Consider the following 21,590-nt stretch of genomic DNA (forward strand, 5'->3'; position numbering starts at 1 on the left):
CTTTAATCCCAGCACTTGGGAGGCAGAGGCAGGCGGATCTCTGTGAGTTCGAGACCAGCCTGGTCTACAGAGCTAGTTCCAGTACAGGCTCCAAAATCACAGAGAAACCCTGTCTCGAAAGAAAAAAAAAAGTGTGCACCAGAGCTCACATATCAGCCAGCCCTGGATACCCTCAGGCATCAGTCTTGCCTTCTTCCTTGAGGCAGCACTTGTTCGTGCTGGACCCTGGAGTCTCCAGGGATGCCAGTGTCTCAGACGCCCGTCTCATGTAGTCCACTGGGATACAAATGCATAGCGTTGCCTCGGAATGAAAGTAGATTGTGGGAATCCAAACTCATAGCCTACCCCTTTAAAAATTAACAGAACAAAAATTCTATTTCCTCTGTCAAACCCTGTAAAGTTCTTGGATGACAGTGGCTCTCCCTAGCTTTGCTGTGACTCAGGCTTCTCACTCCTTGATTAATGTGTCTGAGAAGCTGTTGATTCTCTTCTTACGGATCTTACACATTGTTTCTCAGTGTGTAAAAGAGGTTTGTATAAAAACAGCCTTGAGTTTCTCTCAAGCAATTTAAAAAAATTCCTAAGAACACTTCCTCCTTTAGGAAGTATTGGTAAATCACTACACATTAGAAACATAACTGAATATGTATTGAATAATATATATATATAGTACATATTACAGATAATATATGTGAATATATTCAATCATGTTTTTCAGTTCCCTACTAGTATGATTCGAGAGAATTTTATAGAATATTTTTGTTTCTACATATAACTTTTTTATCTCATGTTTTTGGGACAGGGTCTCATTATGTAGCCCTGATTGACCTGGAACTGGCTATGTGGGACAGCCTGGCCTCAAACTGAAGAGATCACCCTCAAAAGATGCACTGTTGTGAGCCAGAGTTCATGCAGAGAATTTCCCTGTTTCTCTAGGGAGAACCCCTAGACTAGCAGTGTGGCAGAATATTTGTTTAATTGTGCAAAAATGTGCTGCATTTGTTTAACTATGTAAAGATGTGTTGCTGGTTTTAACTTGCCTGCCTAAGGTATCTGATTGGTCTAATAAGAAGCTGAATGGCCAATAGTGAGGGGGAGGTGTAGGCGGAGCTTCCAGGAGAGAGTAAGGAGGAGGAGGAATTTAGGCTCATGGAAGAAAGGATGGAGGGAGAGAGAGAGAGACATAGTATGTCCTCACTCATAAGTGGCTATTAGATATAAAGCAAAGGATAACCAGGCTACAATTCATAGCCCCAAAGAAGCTAGGAAACAAGAAAGACCCTGGGAGGGACACATGGGTCTCCTTGGGAAAAGGAAGTAGAAGGGATGTCCTGGGTAAACTGGGGGTGGGAGGAGTAGAGGGGAGGGATGGGATGTGAGGGATCAGGATGGTCGAGTTGTGGGCAGGATAAGCAGGAGAGTGATGAGGAAGATATTTTGATAGAGGGGACCATTGTGGGGGTAGGGAGGAAGCTAGTGCCAGGGACACTCCCGGGAACCACAAGGATGACCGCAGCTAAGGCTCCTAGTAATATTGGAGAGGATGCATGAACTGGCCTTCCCCTGTAATCGGATGGGTGATTGCCCTAGTTGTCATCATAAAGCCTTCATCCAGTACCTGATGGACGCAGATGCAGAGATTTGCAGCCAAGCACTGGGCTGAACTCCGCGAGTTCAGTTGAAGAGAGGGTGGAGGGATTATATGAGCAAGGGGGAGGGGTCAAGATCATGATGGGGAAACCCGCAGAGACAGCTGGCCTGAGCTTGTGGGAGCTCTTGGACTCTGGACGGACAGCAAGGGAACTGGCGTGGGACAGACCTAAGCCCTCTGCACCTTGGTAACAATTGTGTAACTTGGTCTTTTGTGGGCCCTCTAGCAGTGGGACCAGGACCTTTCCTGATGCATGAGCTGGCTCTTTGGAGCCTACTCCCTATGGTGGGGATGCCTTGTTCAGCCTTGATGCAGTGGGGAGGAACGTGGTACTGCCTCTGCTAGATGTGTCATGCTTTGTTGATTACCGTGGGAGGCCTTACCCAATCTGAATGGAGACGGAGGGAAAATGTTGGAGAAAGCTGCTTATTTTGTTCCCAGCCTCCCGGCTAGCTTAGACCCAAAATAATCACACAGAAACTGCATCAGATTTAACCCATTTCTAGTAATCTGTGTATCGCTACATGGCAAAGTTTTAGCATGTCTGACTCTGGCAGAGGCTCCATGGCTTCTCCTTCTTTCTCCTCCCATGCTATAGGTCAAGCCAGTTCTTTATTCATTAACCAATAAAAGCAACGCATAGACAGAAGGACCTCCCATACCAGAAAAGTGGGTGGGAGGCGGGGGGAGTGGTGGGGTAGGGAGCGGAAGGAGAGGCGAGAGGAAAAAGTGTGATTGGTATGTAAAATAATTTTTTTAAATGATGGGGAAGAAAAGAATCTTTGATATTAGAAGGCCATATGGCTGACGTGAAGTCACCTTGTAAGGTAAGGAATGGTCTTGTTTTAATGTCGTGGAGGAGCTGCCAAGTGGACTGCCAGCCTTGTGATCTGGGCAGCCTCCTTACCCAGATGCCTTGGGTACTTGTCAGTAGCTGGGAAAGGTTTCAGAAGTGGCACAGTAATCCCTGACACGTCGCGTGCAGTTAGATAAAACCGAAGCAGTGGACTGCATCACAAGCCTCCAGGGTCCCCTGGTCCCCGCTGATGGCATCTTGCTGACATGGCTGCCATCTTTCCACTCTAGTTAGTGTGTGCTGGACCCTGGCCGGCAGGGAGACACATCCAGCCCCATGTGCAATGAGAGCTGCATGTCCGTCTCACTCACCTTACTTTACCTGGCACCTCCAAACTCACCCACCCACATCCCTTAACAAAGTATCCTTTGCCACCCTCCACACTCCATGAGAGGAGACACTCCAGCCTGCATTTCCAGACATAACTAAAGACTGCACCTGCATCTAACAGTGTTACCTGGTCAGAAAGACTTACAACTTGTGGACATTGTTTGTAATGCTTGTGTTTTGCTTATTCGTTAGAAGTTGTATTCAGAAAGATCAGTAGGTGGGGCCAGTGAGACGGCTTGGCAGATGAAGGTGTTTGCTGCCAGGTCTGATGATCTGCCTTAGATCCCCAGGCCGGCCCCAGGGCATTGCTCCCATTGAACACTGTTTCATCCAATTTCTTTTCCTTGGGATTGCAGTTTTAAAATAACTTGCATTAAAATGTGATTTGCAAACATAAATACACATTTGATATGATTCTGAAAGCTTCCACAGTCAGGTAAAGCATTTATGCACCATATCCACTGCAGAGTTACGTTACCCCCTTGGAGTCCCTTCTACCCCGACGCCTGTCCCCAGGCAGCCACTGAGGCAGTGTGTGCCATTGTACGTTAGTTTATATTGTTTCAGAATTTTCTGAAATAAATAGAACTGGATCCTTCTCTGCAGTTCATCTGTGAGCACCAAGAACTTCCTCCTTCCCTCCCTTTCTTCCTGTGCTGCTGATCCAGGTTGGACGTTGGTGCATACTAGGCAAGCACCCAGCCCCTGCTTAGTTCCTTGTATGGCTAGGATGTGCTACAAGTTGCTTATCCATTTACCTGTTGATAGACATTTGAGTTGTTCTCAGTTTTGGAGTATTATGAACAAAGTAGGGATAGTAGTAGAAATGAGCTTTTTTTCTCTTCCTCCTCCTCCTCCTCCTCCTCCTCCTCCTCCTCCTCCTCCTCCTCCTCTTCTTCTTCTTCCTCTTCCTCCTCTTCTTCCTCTTCCTCCTCTTCTTCCTCCTTCTCCTCCTTCCTTTTTCCTCCCCCTCCCTCTCCTTCTTCCCCTCCTTGTTGGTGTGGAGTCCACCTTTTATCCTGTTCCTCCTCCCTCTCCCCCTTTCCTCCTTCCCCCTTCTTCTTTTTTTTCCCTTCTTGTGGGTGTGGAATCCTCCTTTCATCCTGTCTACCTTGGCCTCAGAATATTTTTGTTTCCAGAACCCCCATGGCCCTTCCTTGGATCGCTCGTGCTCCAAGGTGATCATTTTTTTTTTCTCTAGATTCATTGTCGTAACATGAGTTTTTTCTGATTCTTTAGTGAACCCGTGTCTTCTGTTTATCGAGCCTATGTCCTCTTCTGTAGTTCACATTTTAATCAGTATCTCTCACACGCTCATCCTTGAGGGAGTGTCTGGAAGGAAGACGGCAGCTCCTGCCTCAGACACTTTTAGGTCCCATACACTGCAGTAAGAATCTACTGCACGTACTGGCTTTGGGGGAGCCTAGACAGTTTGGATGCTCACCTTACTAGACCTGGATGAAGGTGGGTGGTCCTTGGACTTCCCACAGGTCAGGGAACCCTGATTGCTCTTCGGGCTGATGAGGGAGAGGGACTTGATCAGGGGAGGGGGAGGGAAATGGGAGGCGGTGGCGGGGAGGAGGCAGAAATCTTTAATAAATAAAAAAAAAAAGAATCACTGCACCACAGTTTTCCAGGCCTTCAGGCTCCTCTCCCAGCTGTCTTTGTATTGCTTAGGGATATGTGAGGGTGTTTGTTGATTGCCTTGGCAGGTTACTTAGTCTAGGGTTAGTAACCCGCTTGGCAGTTCAGTTATTCCAGGGTCCCGGAGAGGAACTATCTGGAAGATAAATGGGCTAAGAAAGAGGAAGGAGGCTAAGCGAGGGGGTTCTTGTCAAAGCCTCCGTTTATTAGAGATGGGGTGCAGCTTACATAGGGTAAGGAGTTGGGGGATGGGCACAGGGGCCTGGGCTCTTGCCGCGTGGTTCACGTTGGTCACGTTGGTCACGTGGTCAGTGTTGGTCACGTAGGCAGGAGGTTATCTTCGGTCAGGTCACTGTAGGCCAAGAAGTCACGAGTTGACACACCTAGTTCCCTAGATAGTTTGGAATGTGGGGTGGGTTTCGCTAACAGATAGCTCTCCATTAACAGCCAATTCGGGTGTGGGGTAGGCTCTGTCAATAGAACGATTCCTAACACAATTATGGGTGTGGGGTTCTCTGCAGACTCCCCAGGGTGATGGTTCCTGCAATGATTTTAGGAGGAAATTGGCTCCTAACAGGTGTTAGGGCAGTTTTCAGGGCCTTAGGTCCCCAGATGTCTGTCCCTCTTATGAGTGGGTGGTAGAGGGGACACCATTTGGAAGAGTAGCATCTGAGTCATAGACCATCTGACATGGAGGTGAAACCCCTCGTTAGAACGACTCACCCTGTCCTGTTTGTTCTGTGGTTTCTCTAGTTCTGGACTTGAGCGACCCCTTCAGCACTGAGGTGAAGCCCAGGATCCTGCTCATGGGTCTCCGAAGGAGCGGCAAGTCGTCCATACAGAAAGTTGTCTTTCACAAGATGTCCCCGAGTGAGACCCTGTTCCTGGAAAGCACCAATAAGATCTGCAGGGAAGACGTCTCCAACAGCTCCTTTGTCAACTTCCAGATCTGGGACTTCCCAGGCCAGATTGACTTTTTTGACCCCACCTTTGACTATGAGATGATCTTCCGGGGCACAGGAGCTCTGATCTTTGTCATCGACTCCCAGGTACAGACTCCACGGGCGACACCTACCTCTCCACATTCACCCACATCCGTTTGCAGTGGTTTTCCTAAAATTGTGCATGTGTATCTGTGTGTGTGTGTGATGCACATACAAATGTGTGTGTAAACTTGCATTCACCACAGCCCACATGTATGTGAGGTTAGAGGCTCCAGAGGCTCCTTTCCTGTCCCTTGTGGGCTCAGAGGATCAAACTCTTGTCAGACCTGAGCCAAGCACCTTTACTTGCTGAATCATCCTGCTGGCTCAGTGGTTTGGGTTTTTAAATCCGCAATAGGCCCTCCTATGGAACAAGGATTTCCCAGAGCCCTCAGATTCTGCAGAAAAGGCTCCCTGTCAGTCATAGCCCACACTCACCTAACCCATAAATAAGGTCATATACCTGGTGCGGTAGTTTGAATGTAATTGGCCCCTGTAAGCTCTCATAGGGAATGGTGCTGTTGGGAAGAGTGACTTCATTGAAGTAGGTGTGGCCTTTTGGAGGAAGTGTGTCACTGTAGAGTCAGGCTGTGAGGTGTCATATATGCTCAAGCCACACTTAGTATCTCAGACCACTTCCTGTTGCCTGCATATCAAGACGTAGAACTCAGCTCCTTCTCCAGCACCATGTCTGTCTGCATGCTGCCACGTCCCACCATGATGATAATGGACTGAACTTCTGAATTGTAAGGTACCACCTCAATAAAATGTTTTCCTTTATAAGAGTTGCCATGGTCATAGTGTCTCTTCACAGCAGTAGAACCCTAACTAAGAACCTGGGAAACTTTATCGATGTGGGGCAGGTGCCAGAAGATGTGTGGAATGATTTCAGGTTCTCTACAATCTGAAAGTTTATTTAGAAGGTTACATGTTACAATATTTGTTATTAAAGTAGATAAAATTCTAAGTGAAAATTTTCTTCTGAATCAAAATATTATTTTTAACTTATTATTTTTATCTGTATGGGTGTTTTATCTACATGTATGTCTGTGAACCTTTATACCTGGTGCCTGTAGAGGCCTGATGGAGGTGTCGGATCCCCTGGAACTGGAGTTACAGACAGCTGTGAGCTGCCATGTGGGTGCTGGGAATCGAACCTGGGTCCTCCGGAAGAGCAGCCAGTGCTCTTAACCACTGCACCATCTCTCTAGCCCTTGAATTAAATTATTAGTAGTAGTACACACTTGATTATGATAACTCTTTTGTGAGTTTTGTAGATGACTGTTGAAATGTGAGGTAGGTATCTTGTTTTCCACGGTTCACATCTGTAGTTTTTTTTTTTTTAAAGATTTATTTTACTTATTATGTATACAACATTCCTTCCACGTATGCTTGCATGCCAGAAGAGGGCACCAGATCTCATCATAGATGGTTGTGAGCCACCATGTGGTTGCTAGGAATTGAACTCAGGACCTCTGGAAGGGCAGTCAGTGCTCTTAACCTCTGAGCCATCTCTCCAGCTCTCACATCTGTGTTTGAATAACCAGTTCTACTTTTGTTCTTTGTTCCTATAGCTGTGTTCACATAGATAACTTGGGGATATAGGGATATAAGGTGAGTTTCGTCATAGCATTTATGCAAGAATTTAAAATCCTTCCAAATTGTGTCTCCTGCATTATCTAGTTTTCTGTCATAAAAATTATTTTTAGTAGTTTATTAACAGTTCTACAGTTCTGTGTAGACCTCCTTCAACTTGGTTGTTAGTCAAGGGTAGGGAGACATTGACTGGTGAGGAGCCCTATTCCCCAGCCTCCTCTCCAACTGGGGCCTTGCCATTGGGCTCAGTGGGAGGAGGAGGAAGGGAGGTCAGGCTGGCCAGCGCTGGGCCGGGGTGGGTGAGGTTGGGGCCTTAGAGTGTCTGAGACCGTGGTGCGGGCTAGAGGATTTCCCAGGCCTAAAGGGAGCAGCTTCTCTAGGAAATGCCAAACCCAGTTCAGAGTGGCGTTCAGAGAGTTCCCTGAAACTCTGCCTTCTGTCAGCCTTCCAAAATGTGTGTAACACAGAAGGAGCGTCTTCAGCAAACCCTTGCTCTAGGAGGCTGCGCTGTGTGACCAGCTCTGAGAACTGGGCTCAGTGTGCAGGAGTTCACTCTTCCTTCAGTGAGGTCTGTAGAGGAGAGACTGAAATACAGCGCCAGACCCGTGGTGGGTTCCCCAGGCCCACCCGGAGCTTGTGCCCAGATCCTTCACAAGCCTGGGCTGTCGGGAGCTGCTCTCCTGGCACTCCAATGTGTGCAGACCTGTTTTCTGGCCAGTCTCCCCGTCTGTCTTCCAGCACTGTAAATCCGGGAGCTCAGGGCCCAGGGGAGTGACTAGCGTGTGCCTAGTACAGGTCAGGGAACCCTCTTCCCCTGAGTCAGCCCAGTGCTGTTTAAGGAACTGCCTATGAGTAAGTGGATTCCACCCAGAGCTAAAGATCATTTTTGACGCTGACTTGGTAAATACTGCGCTGTGTAGCAGCTCCAGTGCAGATCTAAGGCATTTATGATATGGCTGTAATTTAGCCCCCAAATAAGTATATTTACTTTATTTTTACTTTTCATTGTTTATTTTTAATCATGTGTACATGTGTCTCAGTGTGTGGGTCTGCATGTGTATGTGTCCCAGAGTGTGCTTCTGCATGTATGTATGTGTCCCAGTGTGTGGGTTGCATGTATATATGTGTCTCAGTGTGTGGGTCTGTGTGTTTACATGTGTCCCAGTGTATGGGTCTGCATGTGTACATGTCCCAGTGTATGGGTCTGCATATGTACATGTCTCAGTGTGTGGGTTTGCATGTGTACATGTCCCAGTGTATGGGTCTGCATATGTACATGTCTCAGTGTGTGGGTTTGCATGTGTACCTCTCTTAGTGTGTGGGGGTCTGCGTGTGTACATGTCTTAGTGTGTGGGGGTCTGTGCACATGAGTACAGGTTCTTGCAAAGACCAGAGGTGCATGCTCTCCTGGAAGCAGCGTTTTAGGTGGTTATGAGCTGCCTGCCCTGCTTAGGTGCCGGAACCCGACTCTGGTCCTCTGCTGGAACAGCAGGTACTCATGACCACCATGCTGTCTCTCCAGCCCAAAGTTGCTTATTTTTAGCTAGGCATTGTCATTTAGGTTGGTAATTGTGTTTCTGATTTTGTGGTTTTTTTTTTTTTTAATTTACTGCAGGTCACAGAAAAGTCTAATAATGTTTGAGAAAGATCCCCCTGCCTTCCTTCTTCCCTCACCTTTCCCTTTTTTTCTTTTTTCTCTTTTTTTTTTAAAAGTGGTTTATTTTGCATGTTCTTTTTTTCCTCACTCCCTCTGTGATTGAAGTGGTTCTGTCAGAGGTAAATTGTTTCTAGATCCCTTTTTATTTTTTATTTTTACGACTTATTATGTATATAGTGTTCTGTCTGAAGAGGGCGCCAGATCTCTTTACAGATGGTTGTGAATCACCACGTGGTTGCTGGGAATTGAACTCAGGATCTCTGGAAGAGCAGGCAGTGCTCTTAACCACTGAGCCATCTCTCTCCAGCCCCACTTTCCTCTTTTTCATACCTCCTCTTTCTCTGAGACAGGGTCTTACGCTGGTGCTCAGGCTGGACTTGAATTCACAGCAGCCTTCTGACCTTAGCCTCTTAGGGAATGCCGGGATTACAGGCATGAGCATCTTGCTTTTCCCCCGCCCCCCGCTTCAGACAAGGTCTTTCTACATAATCTTGGCTGTCCTGGAACTTGATTTGTAGATCAGATCTCACAGAGATCTGCCTGCCTCTGCCTCCCAAGTGCTGGGAAGCATCCTGTTCCCTTGGAGGACCTAGGTATTGGTCCAGGTTCTATGCTGGAATTGTGGCTCCTATCTTAAGGCTATCAACCAACAACCTACACTTGCCTACCCAGATCAGCTGGATTTTTTTTAGCTGTATTTTCTCATCTCTGTGTTAGCAAACTTAGGTTTGTATACTTGAAGTCCATAATAACGGAATTTTGTTGTTGTTGGGAGTTTGGCAAAATATTTTTGGAGATCATAACTATGTGTTTCCAGGCCATGAGTGTGTCTAGAACGTTCTGGAAACAAAGCTGAAGGCATGACCTTTGTTCCAGGATGACTATATGGAAGCGTTGGCCAGGCTCCACCTCACAGTGACCAGAGCCTACAAAGTGAACACTGACATTAACTTTGAGGTGTTTATTCATAAAGTGGATGGTCTGTCGGATGATCACAAAATTGAGACCCAAAGAGACATTCACCAGAGGGCCAACGATGACCTTGCAGATGCTGGCTTAGAAAAAATTCACCTGAGGTAAGAGCTGACACCCTTAGGGTCTGGGTCCTAAGAAAGGCTGTAGCCAGTGGACTTGGGTTTCGGTCACCACAGCTGGCTGGGTGGGGACTGGCTAGGCATGGATGGCATGGATTTACTTGTTTACCTGAAATCTAAAATGTTGTGTACTTGCTAAATGCTAACCTTTGGCAAATAGTGTTTTGTTTTATTCTTGTATTCAACAAGTTGTCAAGACTAAACTCACCTCATATGAAAAACACAACAAAACCCATGACTCTAACCCAGGATGCTAACTGATACTCAATAATAGTTATTCCTAATAGGATAGTATTTATAACTTCAAATAGACGAGGCTGAAAATCATTAGGATAGGAATTCACAGGAAAATGTCTCCCATCTCTTTTGTGGGGTAAGATAGTACATAATTATTGACTTTGCAAATTGGGAGATGAAAACATTGGCATGCTTCAGTATTAGTAATGTAAAAGTTACTAACGAGACAACAGGCGTGTGTGGGGATGAGTGCAGAGTCTCTGTATGGTGTAAGGATGCTCACACAGGATGTGGGGATGAGGGCAGAATCTCCGTATAGTATAAGGATGCTCACGCAGGACGGCCAAACTCACAAGCTTGCCAGTCAGTGCAGATTGAGCCTGGCTCTAGCACTAGGGAGGGATAGAGGCTGCCTGCTAGGACATACTTGGTTTTGGCCAATTCATTATGAATTCTAAAGGGAGCTGGTGCTTGTATGTTAAAATTGTACATAAGATTACTGGCATTAGTGACAGAGCCCAAAACAACCGTTCAGTCAGAGAGAACCTGATGAAATACCACCCTCTCTTTCAGCTTTTATCTGACGAGCATTTATGACCATTCAATATTTGAAGCCTTCAGTAAAGTGGTTCAGAAACTGATCCCACAGCTCCCGACGCTGGAGAATCTGCTGAACATCTTTATCTCAGTAAGTAGATGGTTGCTCCTGCTCAGGTCGTTCGCAGAATCCGAGAGCAGCGCAGCAAGAGTGAAAAGTTGTAATGCCTGCCTGCGTTTCAGGCACTTCATCATCAGTCTTGAAGGTTATTCCTACTGTTTGTTTTAGAGCCTTTAAACTCTGGCAGGGTGTGTTTCCCTGGTGTGCTTGGATTGCTTATTCATGCGGGAGGCAATCATTAGTATTAACGGAGTCTTACCTTGGACATGGAGCAGAAAGTCTGGTTTGGGGGCCAGCGGGTTTACCAAGCCTTACCACCAGCATCCAGTCCAGACCATACGATACAAGGAGAGAACTAATTCCTTCCCAAAAGTTGTCCTCTGACCTCTACGTTTGTGCTGTTGCAAGTCCTAACCATCCTTGAAACAAAAATACATGAATATAAGGAAATTCAACATTGTCTGAGTGCTGAGCCTGAAGAGTCTTACGAAGGCCAGGCCAAGAGTTAGGAAACACTGCCCAAGTGGTTTACGAAAGATAAATAACTTGGACTGATTCAGCCTTTCATGTGTCCTTTCAAACCCATCATAAAATGTATGACAGTAGAGTTAAAATTGCAACAAAATGGTTCAATAGGAGTTCCTGATAATTTTGGCTTATTTATATATTGCATTGGTGATGCCATATAATTTTTTAAATCTTGAAAGAAATCACTTTATTCTAAAATTGTTGTCTGTTGACTGTACACAGTACAAGGAGTCACTGTGACAGTTTCATGGAGGCTTGTGTTGTTGTTTAATGCACCCACCCTCCATGCTGCTGTTCCTTCCTCTCCATGTCCCCTTCCCTAATTAGTGCAGTGGAATATCATTTTTCATATAACCACGAAGTGGTCGGAACTTGCTGTTTCTTTAAGGCGTGTCTTTCCCCCACCCTGTCAGAATTCCGGAATTGAAAAGGCATTTCTGTTTGACGTGGTCAGTAAGATTTATATTGCAACTGACAGCACTCCCGTGGACATGCAGACCTACGAGCTCTGCTGCGATATGATCGATGTGGTGATCGACATCTCTTGTATTTATGGGTAAGCAAAGCATTATTTTTTATTGTAATTAGAACAAGTCCCCTGTCTCTCCCCCCCTTCTCCCCCAGACAGTGTATTCTTAAAGACCATAACTGTGCTGTCCTCCCCAGGGCTGGAGGTGTAGCTTAGTTATGAAGCAAGTCCTGAGATCAGTCCTCAGCATGGTAGAAACAGGGAGGAGAAGTGGGGAGGGCGGGGCATGTGGGGGAGGGGACGGAGGACTGCCTGCCCAGCTGCCTGCCTTTTCATAGCTTCTGGGCATCTTTGTATTCGTTCACTTGACTTTGGTACTTTCATTTTAAATGACTGGGATCTATAAATAGATCATTTAACGTGCCAGTAATAGCAGGTAATTGTTGAGCACATGCGTATTGTGATCGAAACTTTGTTGTATATATCATCTATAGTGGTCTGTTATTTGTTTTAATAAATGGAGCTTGCCTGAAGATTAGAAGGCAAAGTAGTTACACTTGTCAGCCATAGAGGCCAGGGAGTGATGGCACACACCTTTAATCCCAAGATTTGGGAAACAGAGGCAGATGGATCTCTGTGAATTCAAGGCCACCCTGGGCTACACAAGATTGAATGTGTCTAAAAGAGAGACAGAACTCACACAAAGGTGATGCCAGCACTTGGGATCTCACGCCTTTAAAATCCCAGCACTAGGGAGGTGGAGACAGGAGCGATATGGCTGGGTGGAGAGAGGAATCTAAGGGACAGGAACTCACTGGAGAGTGAAGTGTAGGCTGTGGAGTCTTCAGGATTTGTGCAGACAGGATCTCGCCCATTTTCAGTCTGAGGTAGAAGAGCCAGTGACTGGCTGCTTTGCTTTTCTGATCTCCAGGTTGAACCCCAATATCTGTCTCTGGGTTTTTATTATTCATGCTACAATCATCTAATTTAGTTGTTCCATGAGTTAGGGATTACTGTAATGATCTGTCCTGTCCCTTTAAGAGACAAGCCACTCTGCAGCTTCCAGCCTGAGTTTTTTCCTTTTCTGTCTTCCTCTCAAAGAGGCAGCTTCTGTCTCTCCCCACTTCTCCCCTTCCCCTCTTCTATTTCTCTCTCTCTCTCTCTCTCTCTCTTCTTCTTCCCCTCCCTCTCTCTCTCCCTCCCTCTCTGCTCTTCTCCCTGTCTCCCCTTCTCTTCCATAACCCACTAAATAAATATCCAACCTCCTTCTGCATGGCGTGCCTATCCATGCCTCTGTCTCTCTCCCACTGCGTAGCTCCCTGCCTGGGACCAGCAGCCTTCAGAGACTTGCTGCATGGTCTCATTGCTTGCCCATCTGTCTGTCTTTCCTTGTGGGACTGGCTGCCCCATCGAGGTCTCTCACCCACCACGTGGCTCCCTGCCCGGGACTCGTGGCCCGCTGTCGCCACTTGGGGAACTGCGGCATTCATGCGTGGGACTGGCTGCTCTCGGTACCGCTGCCCACTGCTGCTGCTTGGTGACCTGCAGTGTTTCTGCCACTGCAGCATTTTACTTAATCCATTACAATTACTATACTTGGTTTACAGACGCAGAAACGGACTTTAGAATGGTGGCTTTTCCAGCAGCCGTTCTTTCTGTCAGCAAGAAAGACTAGACTTTGAACCTGGTCTAAACAATCATGGTCAGATGCTGAGAAACCTGCACACACAGTACGCCCCATGGGGTAAAAATAGACCCACAAGCATGGAGACCATTTCCATTACCCTGTTTGGTACAGAAAACACCTGCTCAGTACTTTTTTAAATTTGATTTTAATTGTCTGGGTAGCAGAGACTTATAATACCAGGCAAATGACATCTGCTCATTTTTATTATGACCTTAACAATTCATAAAAACCAAACTTCCTAAAATAACATTAGAGAGTGGAGAAAGTTGTATTTTTTGTTTTTCAAGACAAGGTTTCTTTATGAAACAGTCCTGGCTGTCCTGGAACTCACTCTGTGGACCAGGCTGGCCTCAAACTCACAAGAGATCCACCTGCCTCTGCCTCCTGAGTGTTGAGGCGTGTGCCACCACTCCCTCCCCCCCTTGGTTGGAAAGTTGTATAACTGGAGATAGAAGCAGACTCCATGCTTTGCAGTACGTTGAGCAAGTTTGCACAGTTGGAGTGTGAACAAGCTGTTATCTGATGTCACACATCGCTGGCCGTTCTCTTAGACCTTGCATTTTCACCTGCTCTGCTCTCTGCCTCACACCCCCTGACATTCAGCCTGCTCCATCAGCTTCTGGAAGTTTCAAGCTTAGCTGCTTCTGTCTTCCATTATCTGAAAATTCTTGGCCCATCCTGTGTGATTTTCTGTTATCTCTGTTACATACACGTTTATGTACGTGCAAAGATGTGTGTGCATATAACATACTTACTCCTAAGACTGTGGTAAGAACGAAAACACTGTTAATAGGCTCATAACGTTCCTGCCTTGATGGGGCCTAGATAAGTTGACTTGTCATAATTTATTGTTGTCATCAGACGAGGACATATGGCTTTACCGGTAGACTTCCTCGTGATTGTGACCCTGTGATAGTCTGTTATTTCTAAGATGTAAGTGGGGAAGCTGAGTGAGGCTGGTTACAGTCTCAGTTGCCATGGTAATCCGGTGCAGTGAACAGCACAATTATCTGGCCCCATAGTTAATGATATGCATGTTCATTATTGTGCTTGTAGCAGTTAGACAGAAGTGGTTAGTTGTTTGGGTAAATGATGTTAATCAGAGGTACTTGCACCAGCTGAAGCAAACACGAGGAGAGGCAGTTGGGTTTCGTCAGAGATGACGTTTCTGGAGTGGAGTGCTGGGGTTCTGAGAACCCACGGATTCCGTGAGAACGGGTTTGGAGCACAGTGGTTTGTGGGCTCCAGAGTTTCCTCAGGGTGCTCTCTAGTTTTACTTCAGCTTGAGTTAAACTCAAGTCAGCAGGGAGGACAGAGCCTCACTTTAGAAAATACCCCCGTGAGCTAGTCTGTAGGCATGCCTGAAGGGCTGAATTTTCTTAATTAGTAATTGATGTGGGAGGGCTCAGCTCATTGTGGGTGTGGCCACCTTGGGCTGGTGGTCCTGGGTTCGAAGAAAGCAGGTTGAGCAAGCTAGTAAGCAGCACCCCTCCATGGCCTCTGCATCAGCTCTGCCTCCAGGTTCCTGCCCTGTTTGAGTTCCCGTCCTGATTTCTTTCGCTAATGATCAATGATATGGAAGTGCAAGCAGAATAAACCCTTTCCTGCCCAAGCTGTTTGGTCATGGTCATGGTCACAGCCACCCCGAGACACTCAGCCACCGGAGCAGCTGTGAGCCTGCTCCATAACCAGGACCGTGGGAACAGGAATGTGGGTGGAGACTAGGCCCTAGCAGGCAGCCCAGGAAGCAGGGGGTCTGGGACAGGAAGTCTTCCTGCCCTTTCTCAGTTGCCTCCTGGAGACCAGGTGGTTTTTTTTTTTTGGTTTTTGTGGCTTTGGAGCCTGTCCTGGAACTAGCTCTGTAGACCAGGCTGGTCTGGAACTCACAGAGATCCGCCTGCCTCTGCCTCCCGAGTGCTGGGATTAAAGGCGTGCGCCACCATCGCCCGGCTAGGTGGTTTGTTTTTGAAGGACTCTCTCAACTGAGGCTGTGGTAGTCAGCAGCTCGACACACATAAACACACACAGAGACATACACACTGACATGGATGTACACACACACACGTATTCCACCTTCACGTGTTTTCCTTGCTTATAGATGGAAAAGCGAACAATTTCAGTTGCAAAACTTAACAACTTTATTCTTGTAATTTTTTTTTGGCTCTTCTATTTTGTCTGCTGTGTTACTTTTTGTGGTTGTAAAGGCAATACCTCCTTATGACAAGCATAAAAAGTAAGCTAGCTTGGGATCAGGGATTTGAGCTCAGTGATAGGACCCTTGCCTGGCCTGCAGAAGCCTGCTTTAGATCCGAACTAAAAGCAAAAGCCAAGAAGTCTGTAACCTCACTGTCTGGAGACAGTCACTGTTCGCACGTTTAGAAACATTGTGTTAAATTTAATTTTATGAACATTAGCATTTTGCCCAGGTGTATGTTTGTGTGAGGGTGTCGGGTACCCTAGAATTGGAGTTACAGATAGTTGTGAGCTGCCATGTGGGTGCTGGGAATTGCTGGGTCCATTTGGAAGAGCAGTTGGTCTCTTAACCTCAGCGCCATCTCTCCAGCCCGAAACCTTTATGTTTTGTCTGCATGTGTATATATGTATGAATGCCCAGTACCCTCAGAGTTTAGAGGAGCGTGTTGGGTCCTTTGGAACTGGTGACCGCACCATGGACTGTATGCCCTTTGTAGGGATTTACCAGTTTTAACCATTTTGACACATTTGCTCTTATTTTCCTGATGCACAGCTGGCATTTATGTTTTAGCTGGACTGCTGGGAAATTGATTGAGGATCTACTGATTCTTTGTATTTCCTGAGAATAAGAACACCTTGTTGCAGGACACTGTCTAGCCTACTCTGCTATCTACTGTGTGGTCAGATTATACCATCCCTCCTCCGGCACTGCCTTTTCTTCTGTGGAGTTGTGGAGCTGGGGGATGAACCCTAGGACCTCACCTTGCTAGACAAGGGTGCTACCACTGACCTACATCCCCAGCCTCTTGTTTTTTTTTCTTTTCAAGACAGGGTTTCCTGTGACTATCAGGGCCGCCATACCTCCAGTGCCTGTGTGATCTTTTCCCCAAAGGCACTGCACGCGTAAACGGTCTGTTAGGGTGATAGTTTTCTGTGTGCTGAGGTGGGGGTCTCTTGCTGGGTTGCAGTGTGTAGTTCTTTCTTGAAGGTCAAATGCATTCTGGTTTCTGTCTCCATTTAGTCTCAAAGAAGATGGAGCAGGAGCCCCGTATGACAAGGAGTCCACAGCCATTATAAAGCTGAATAACACAACGGTTCTTTATTTAAAAGAGGTCACAAAGTTCTTGGCGCTCGTTTGCTTTGTCAGAGAGGAAAGCTTTGAAAGAAAAGGTAATTTCTGATGTGATTTGAAAGAACCGCCTCAATCCGCGCCGCCTCTGTCGCCTGTTGAATGTGCGTAGACACAGCATGCCCACCAAGCCTCAGCTTGTGTCAGCTAAAGATGGCTAGCTAGGGAGCAGGAGAGGTGGTCCTCCCCAAGGACGAGCCCACCAATTGGTTGTCCAGTGCCAAATGATCAGCCCGGAAAATAAGCATCCAGGTGGCAGTCTAGGGATTGAGGAGAACAGGCTATGTTTGGGAACATATACGTGTATACATGTATGCATGGAGTAACATGGAAAAGAGACCATGAATTTAAGGAGAGCAAGGAGGGAGAAGAGGAAAGGGAGACATACAACTAAACTGTCATCTAAGAAAAAGATGGTGAGCTATGCTCTTGAAGGTGTAGAGCTAGGTGTGTGCGTGCACACAGACCTTCACATTCTAAATCTCATCCCACATTTATTGTTGGTTGGTCTTTCCTGTGCATTTTGGAAGCTGAGGAAAACAAGACCCACGTCGATGTATAACTTCAGCTGGCAGTGGGTTCTTAAGCCTAGGAACATTTGAGCTGGGCTGGAGAACTCATTTATTGTGAACTAATCTTATAATTAACCAAAAAGTTGCAAAAATGGTAAGTAATCTTCAGGTTCTCATCTGGCCCCCTTTGACATTTGACCTGGGAATTGCCCGTTTCTAGTTGCGATGAACTTGTGCACGCTGGCGAGAGTCCCATGCAGACATGCCGCCATGCCCTTCCCGCTCAGATGTTGCTCTTGTCTGTCTGCTCCCAGGGAGCCTCTACTAAAGTCGTGTCAGGGTCCCCACTACAAAGTTTCTAAAGGTAAATGCGTCATGCTGCACAAATACAGTTGCTCATTTAGCCTTCACCGTTAATTTTAATATTTGATGTGTGAAACTAAGTTTAAGTAGAAACTGATCGTATAGATCTTTGGTGAATTATTATGAAGCCACAATCTCTGATGGCAGGCAGGTTTTGTAGGATATAGTAAACTAACTAGAAACCTAGTTGTTGAGTTTAATTTAATGCTATAACTAAGGAATATAGAGAAATGTGCACATTTAAAACTTCATCATCTTTTTTTTCTTAATTGTTGTTTTGTTTCCCCCAAGACAGGGTTTCTCTGTGTAGCCCTGGCTGTCCTGGAACTCAAACGCTTGATATAGTAGATCCACCTGTGTCTGCCTTCCACGTGCTGGGATTAAAGGCGTACACCACCAATACCTGGCCCTCAGCTCATATTTAATGTGTATGTGTTGTGTGTATGTGTGTATGTTAGGTGGTGTCTTTCCATATTGTTTGTCTCAAAAAATAACCAATCCCTACTTAATTATTTAGTTATTTTTGAGACAGGGTCTCACTATGTAGCCCTGGCTGGCCTTGAACTCATAGACGAGTTCTGGGGAATTTAGGTTGTCAGGCTTGTGAAGCCAGCCCTTTCTGAAAAATAAGAAAAAAATGTTTGTTGCTGTTATTGTATGTGTGGAGTTGGTTCTCCCCTTCCACCTCGATTTGTGTTTGGGGGTGGAATTTAGTTAGGTCCGGCAGGCTTGCATAGCAAACACACCTGCTGAGTCATCTTGACAGCCTTGATTTATCTTACTTACTTGATTTATCTTTAATCTGAATGATTAAAAGAAGTTAGTGCAGTTCAGTGGTTTCTCACATCTTTGAGGGCATGGACATCTTTGGAGATTTGTGGAAAACTCTGAGAAGCTCCTGGAATAGTCTTCAGGAAACACCCACCTCTCCTGACCACCTGCCATGCTGGACCTGTTCCGTGATTGTGCCTCTGCTGCCCCCTGCTGGCGGCGGGTGCCACGAGTGACAGGTTGTGTCTCGGGCCACTCATTTAAAGTGTCATTTTGTCTTCTCCTGCAGGCCTTATTGACTATAATTTTCACTGCTTCCGGAAGGCCATCCATGAGGTGTTCGAGGTGAGAATGAAGATGGTGAAATCTCGAAAAGTCCAGAGTCGCTTACGGAAGAAGAAAGGAGCTACTCCTAACGGGACCCCTCGCATGCTGCTGTAGGGGGGCTGTCAGGAGCCTGAGCCCATGCTTGTGATGGGGGTGCTGAGCCACACTGGACCTCAGGAAGGAGGAGCCTGCGACACGGACGTAGATTTGTTCAGGACAAAGAAAGTACTTTCTTTTTAAAATAAAATGAGCTCTTCGAAGCAAAAACCTGTACAGTAACAAAGTGAGCCCACTCTATCGCTGCATAAATGTAAACTTCCGTGTTGATAATCAGAAAACCCCCGTGAGAACTGCCAGGAACTGTACATATTTTGCACTTTTTCACATTTTTCCTCTGGAGATGAACTTTGATAAGGACTTTTCTAAACTCTTTTTCTGTACTTGATGTCAAGGGCGTGCATACTATGGTCCATATGGCCATCGGAAATTCATCCAAAGTAATACATTGGTAAAGACTTTTTGTAAATTGGGGAACCTTTGCTACCAATTGTTATGGGGGAAATCATTTTTCAGTGGAGCAGGGATAGTAGGCCCGGGCTGGGAGCTCCAGGCAAGAACAGTAAGAGCTTGTGTTTGTAATGAGTGTGAATGGGATTTTTTAGAAGAATATCAGGAGCAGTCTTCCATCCAAGCCTGTATCCCTATTGGCCATGCCTTCCTACCCACCCAGTCTTTATGAAGCTCTCTCCCTCGGCACACGTCTTTGTAATCGGTGTGTTCAAGTGGGTGACTTCTTTCTGCTGCGTTATTCTAATGAACCTTAGGGACCAGATTTCTAAAACGATGCCGGTTAGTATAAAGATATATGAATGTTGTTTGAGGAGACGGGGGAAATAGTATGGATTTGTTGGGAATGTTCTGGAGGTACTTCCGTACCTGCCAAGGAGGTAAAACAACAGGCCGAGAGGGTTCCCAGAGAGTCCCAATGGTAGATGGCCTCTCGGACTAGATACAATTGTGTACCTGTGTGTGTCTGGCTCCTGTGAATGGCCTCTTGTGCTATGTTTAAAGTCTTTGTTCAGGACCAGTTTTTACTGCTCCATGGCCACAGGCGTGGAACAGGTCTTTCGTCTTCACTATGGAGTTTAGTCCTTGGTGGCTTCATTTGGTACCCGAATCACCCGTCCCTCTGTGACAGTCTGCCTTGTGTCCTCCCTCCCGTGCCTACCAAGTTCAGCTTGCTCCCAACTTGCTCTGTGAGAGAATTCTGACACAGGAAAGCTTGTGGCCTGTGGGAAAAGGTCCACCTCAAGAGGTCAGAGTTAGCCATGGGTTCGTTTTTCTAGATGAGCAGAGAATTGAAGTCCTAAATCTAGGCCTATACCAAGCCATTCCAAAGGTTAGCACTGTCAGGCATGTATGACCCTAGAAAAGATTCCTAGGGACATCAGTGCTGCTCTTGCAAAAATACATGAAGTGTTTAAAGCATTTTGTCCCTTCTTATGTAATTGCTTTTCCTTCCCTAAGTCTTATACTTGGTTTCTTGCTTGTTTATTGTTTGTGTGTTGTTTGGCTGTCCTAGAAGTCACTATGTAGACCAGGCTAATCTTGAGGTCATAGATCCATGTGACTCTGCTTCCCCTGAGTGCTGGGATCAAAGGTGTGCACCACCTTGCTGGGAGAGGTCTTCCGAAACGGCTAACGATGATGGATGTCTGATGTTGTAAGCTGAGCCTCCAGTAGTCTGTGCGGTACTAAGGGGTTTCTAGCACTCCTTACAGCATTGTGGCTCCTTCCTTATGATCCCTGTGCAGAGACCACAAAGGAATTAGGCACCTGGAACCCCAGAGAAGTTTCCGTTCCCTTAATTTTCAGAGCTGTTCCCTGATGGGCCTTGGCCAACAGGTTGGAAAGAGGTTGGCTACCCTGAAGAGTCTAATCTCCCCCCCCCCCCAACACACACACACACACACACACACACACACACACACGAGAGAGAGAGAGAGAGAGAGAGAGAGAGAGAGAGAGAGGGAGGATGCTGTTTGTTTGTTTTTTTGAGACAGGGTTTGGTTTGAGATGGCCCAGGCTGCTCTCAAACTTGCTGTGTAGCCCAGGATTATCTCCCACTTCTGATCCCTCTGCCTTCACTGCCCCGTAGTGCTGGGATCATAGCAGTACACCAACATGCTTGTCTTGAACAGTGCTGAGGACTGAGCCCAGGGCTCTGTGCACGTTGGGCAGGTTCTCATTAAGCTTGTATCCCGGTTCCTTTTCTTAATAGTTTTTACAAAGTATTTCTCATTGAACAGAGAATTGCATTTTTAATAAGACTTTATTTTTTAGGTAAGACATCTGCCTGTCTGGTAAACCACATAAAATTGCCACGTAGAAGTGGAGCTTCCATTTTAAAGCTGGTTATATGATGGGTTTTTGTTGAAATGTGCCTTAAAAGCCCATCACTTCACGGGCGTGTGATCAATCCTGGAACATAGGGCCAACGTTCCTGATCACAGACGCACTCTCGTTACTCATGCTGATACGGATCGATTCCTGCCTGCGGCCTCGTGTGTCAATGACTTCTAAAGATGCAGGAGTTACAGCTGAGCGGTGAGGTTTTCCAGTCTGGGGCTGGGATTACTACAGATCTTCACATTCGTTTCATATTTTCTCTTAGATTTGGGAGTTGGCCTAAGGCACTGTGTAGATCTGTGGTGATGCTCAAGTGTAACTATACCCAGAAAGGGCAAACTCCTGGCTACGGGCAGCCGCACTAGGACAGTTTTGTTTGGTTTTAGGAGTTGCGAAAGGGAAGATTTGTAGAGCAGGACAGGCTTTTGATTTTTGAGTCAAGTACTTCTGGGTTATGGTCGGACTGACCCGCCGTCTTAGCTAACTTTTAGTCATG

General features: G+C 46.3%; 1 protein-coding gene across 1 annotated transcript in view; it reads left to right on the plus strand.

Moving 5' to 3' along the window:
• The window catches only part of Rragd (Ras related GTP binding D), a 25,347-nt gene extending 4,661 nt beyond the window's left edge, over nucleotides 1–20,686 (plus strand). Inside the window, exons 2-7 of the mRNA XM_005361952.3 lie at nucleotides 5,235–5,530; nucleotides 9,594–9,793; nucleotides 10,622–10,736; nucleotides 11,648–11,790; nucleotides 16,605–16,753; nucleotides 18,648–20,686. Of these exons, the coding sequence (XP_005362009.1) occupies nucleotides 5,235–5,530; nucleotides 9,594–9,793; nucleotides 10,622–10,736; nucleotides 11,648–11,790; nucleotides 16,605–16,753; nucleotides 18,648–18,799 (1,055 nt within the window). The 3' untranslated portion in view covers nucleotides 18,800–20,686. The remainder of the gene's footprint in view (nucleotides 1–5,234; nucleotides 5,531–9,593; nucleotides 9,794–10,621; nucleotides 10,737–11,647; nucleotides 11,791–16,604; nucleotides 16,754–18,647) is intronic.
• The last annotated feature ends 904 nt before the right edge of the window (nucleotides 20,687–21,590 follow it).

The sequence above is a fragment of the Microtus ochrogaster genome, linkage group LG5 (assembly GCF_000317375.1).
Source record: "Microtus ochrogaster isolate Prairie Vole_2 linkage group LG5, MicOch1.0, whole genome shotgun sequence".
Taxonomy (NCBI): domain Eukaryota; kingdom Metazoa; phylum Chordata; class Mammalia; order Rodentia; family Cricetidae; genus Microtus; species Microtus ochrogaster.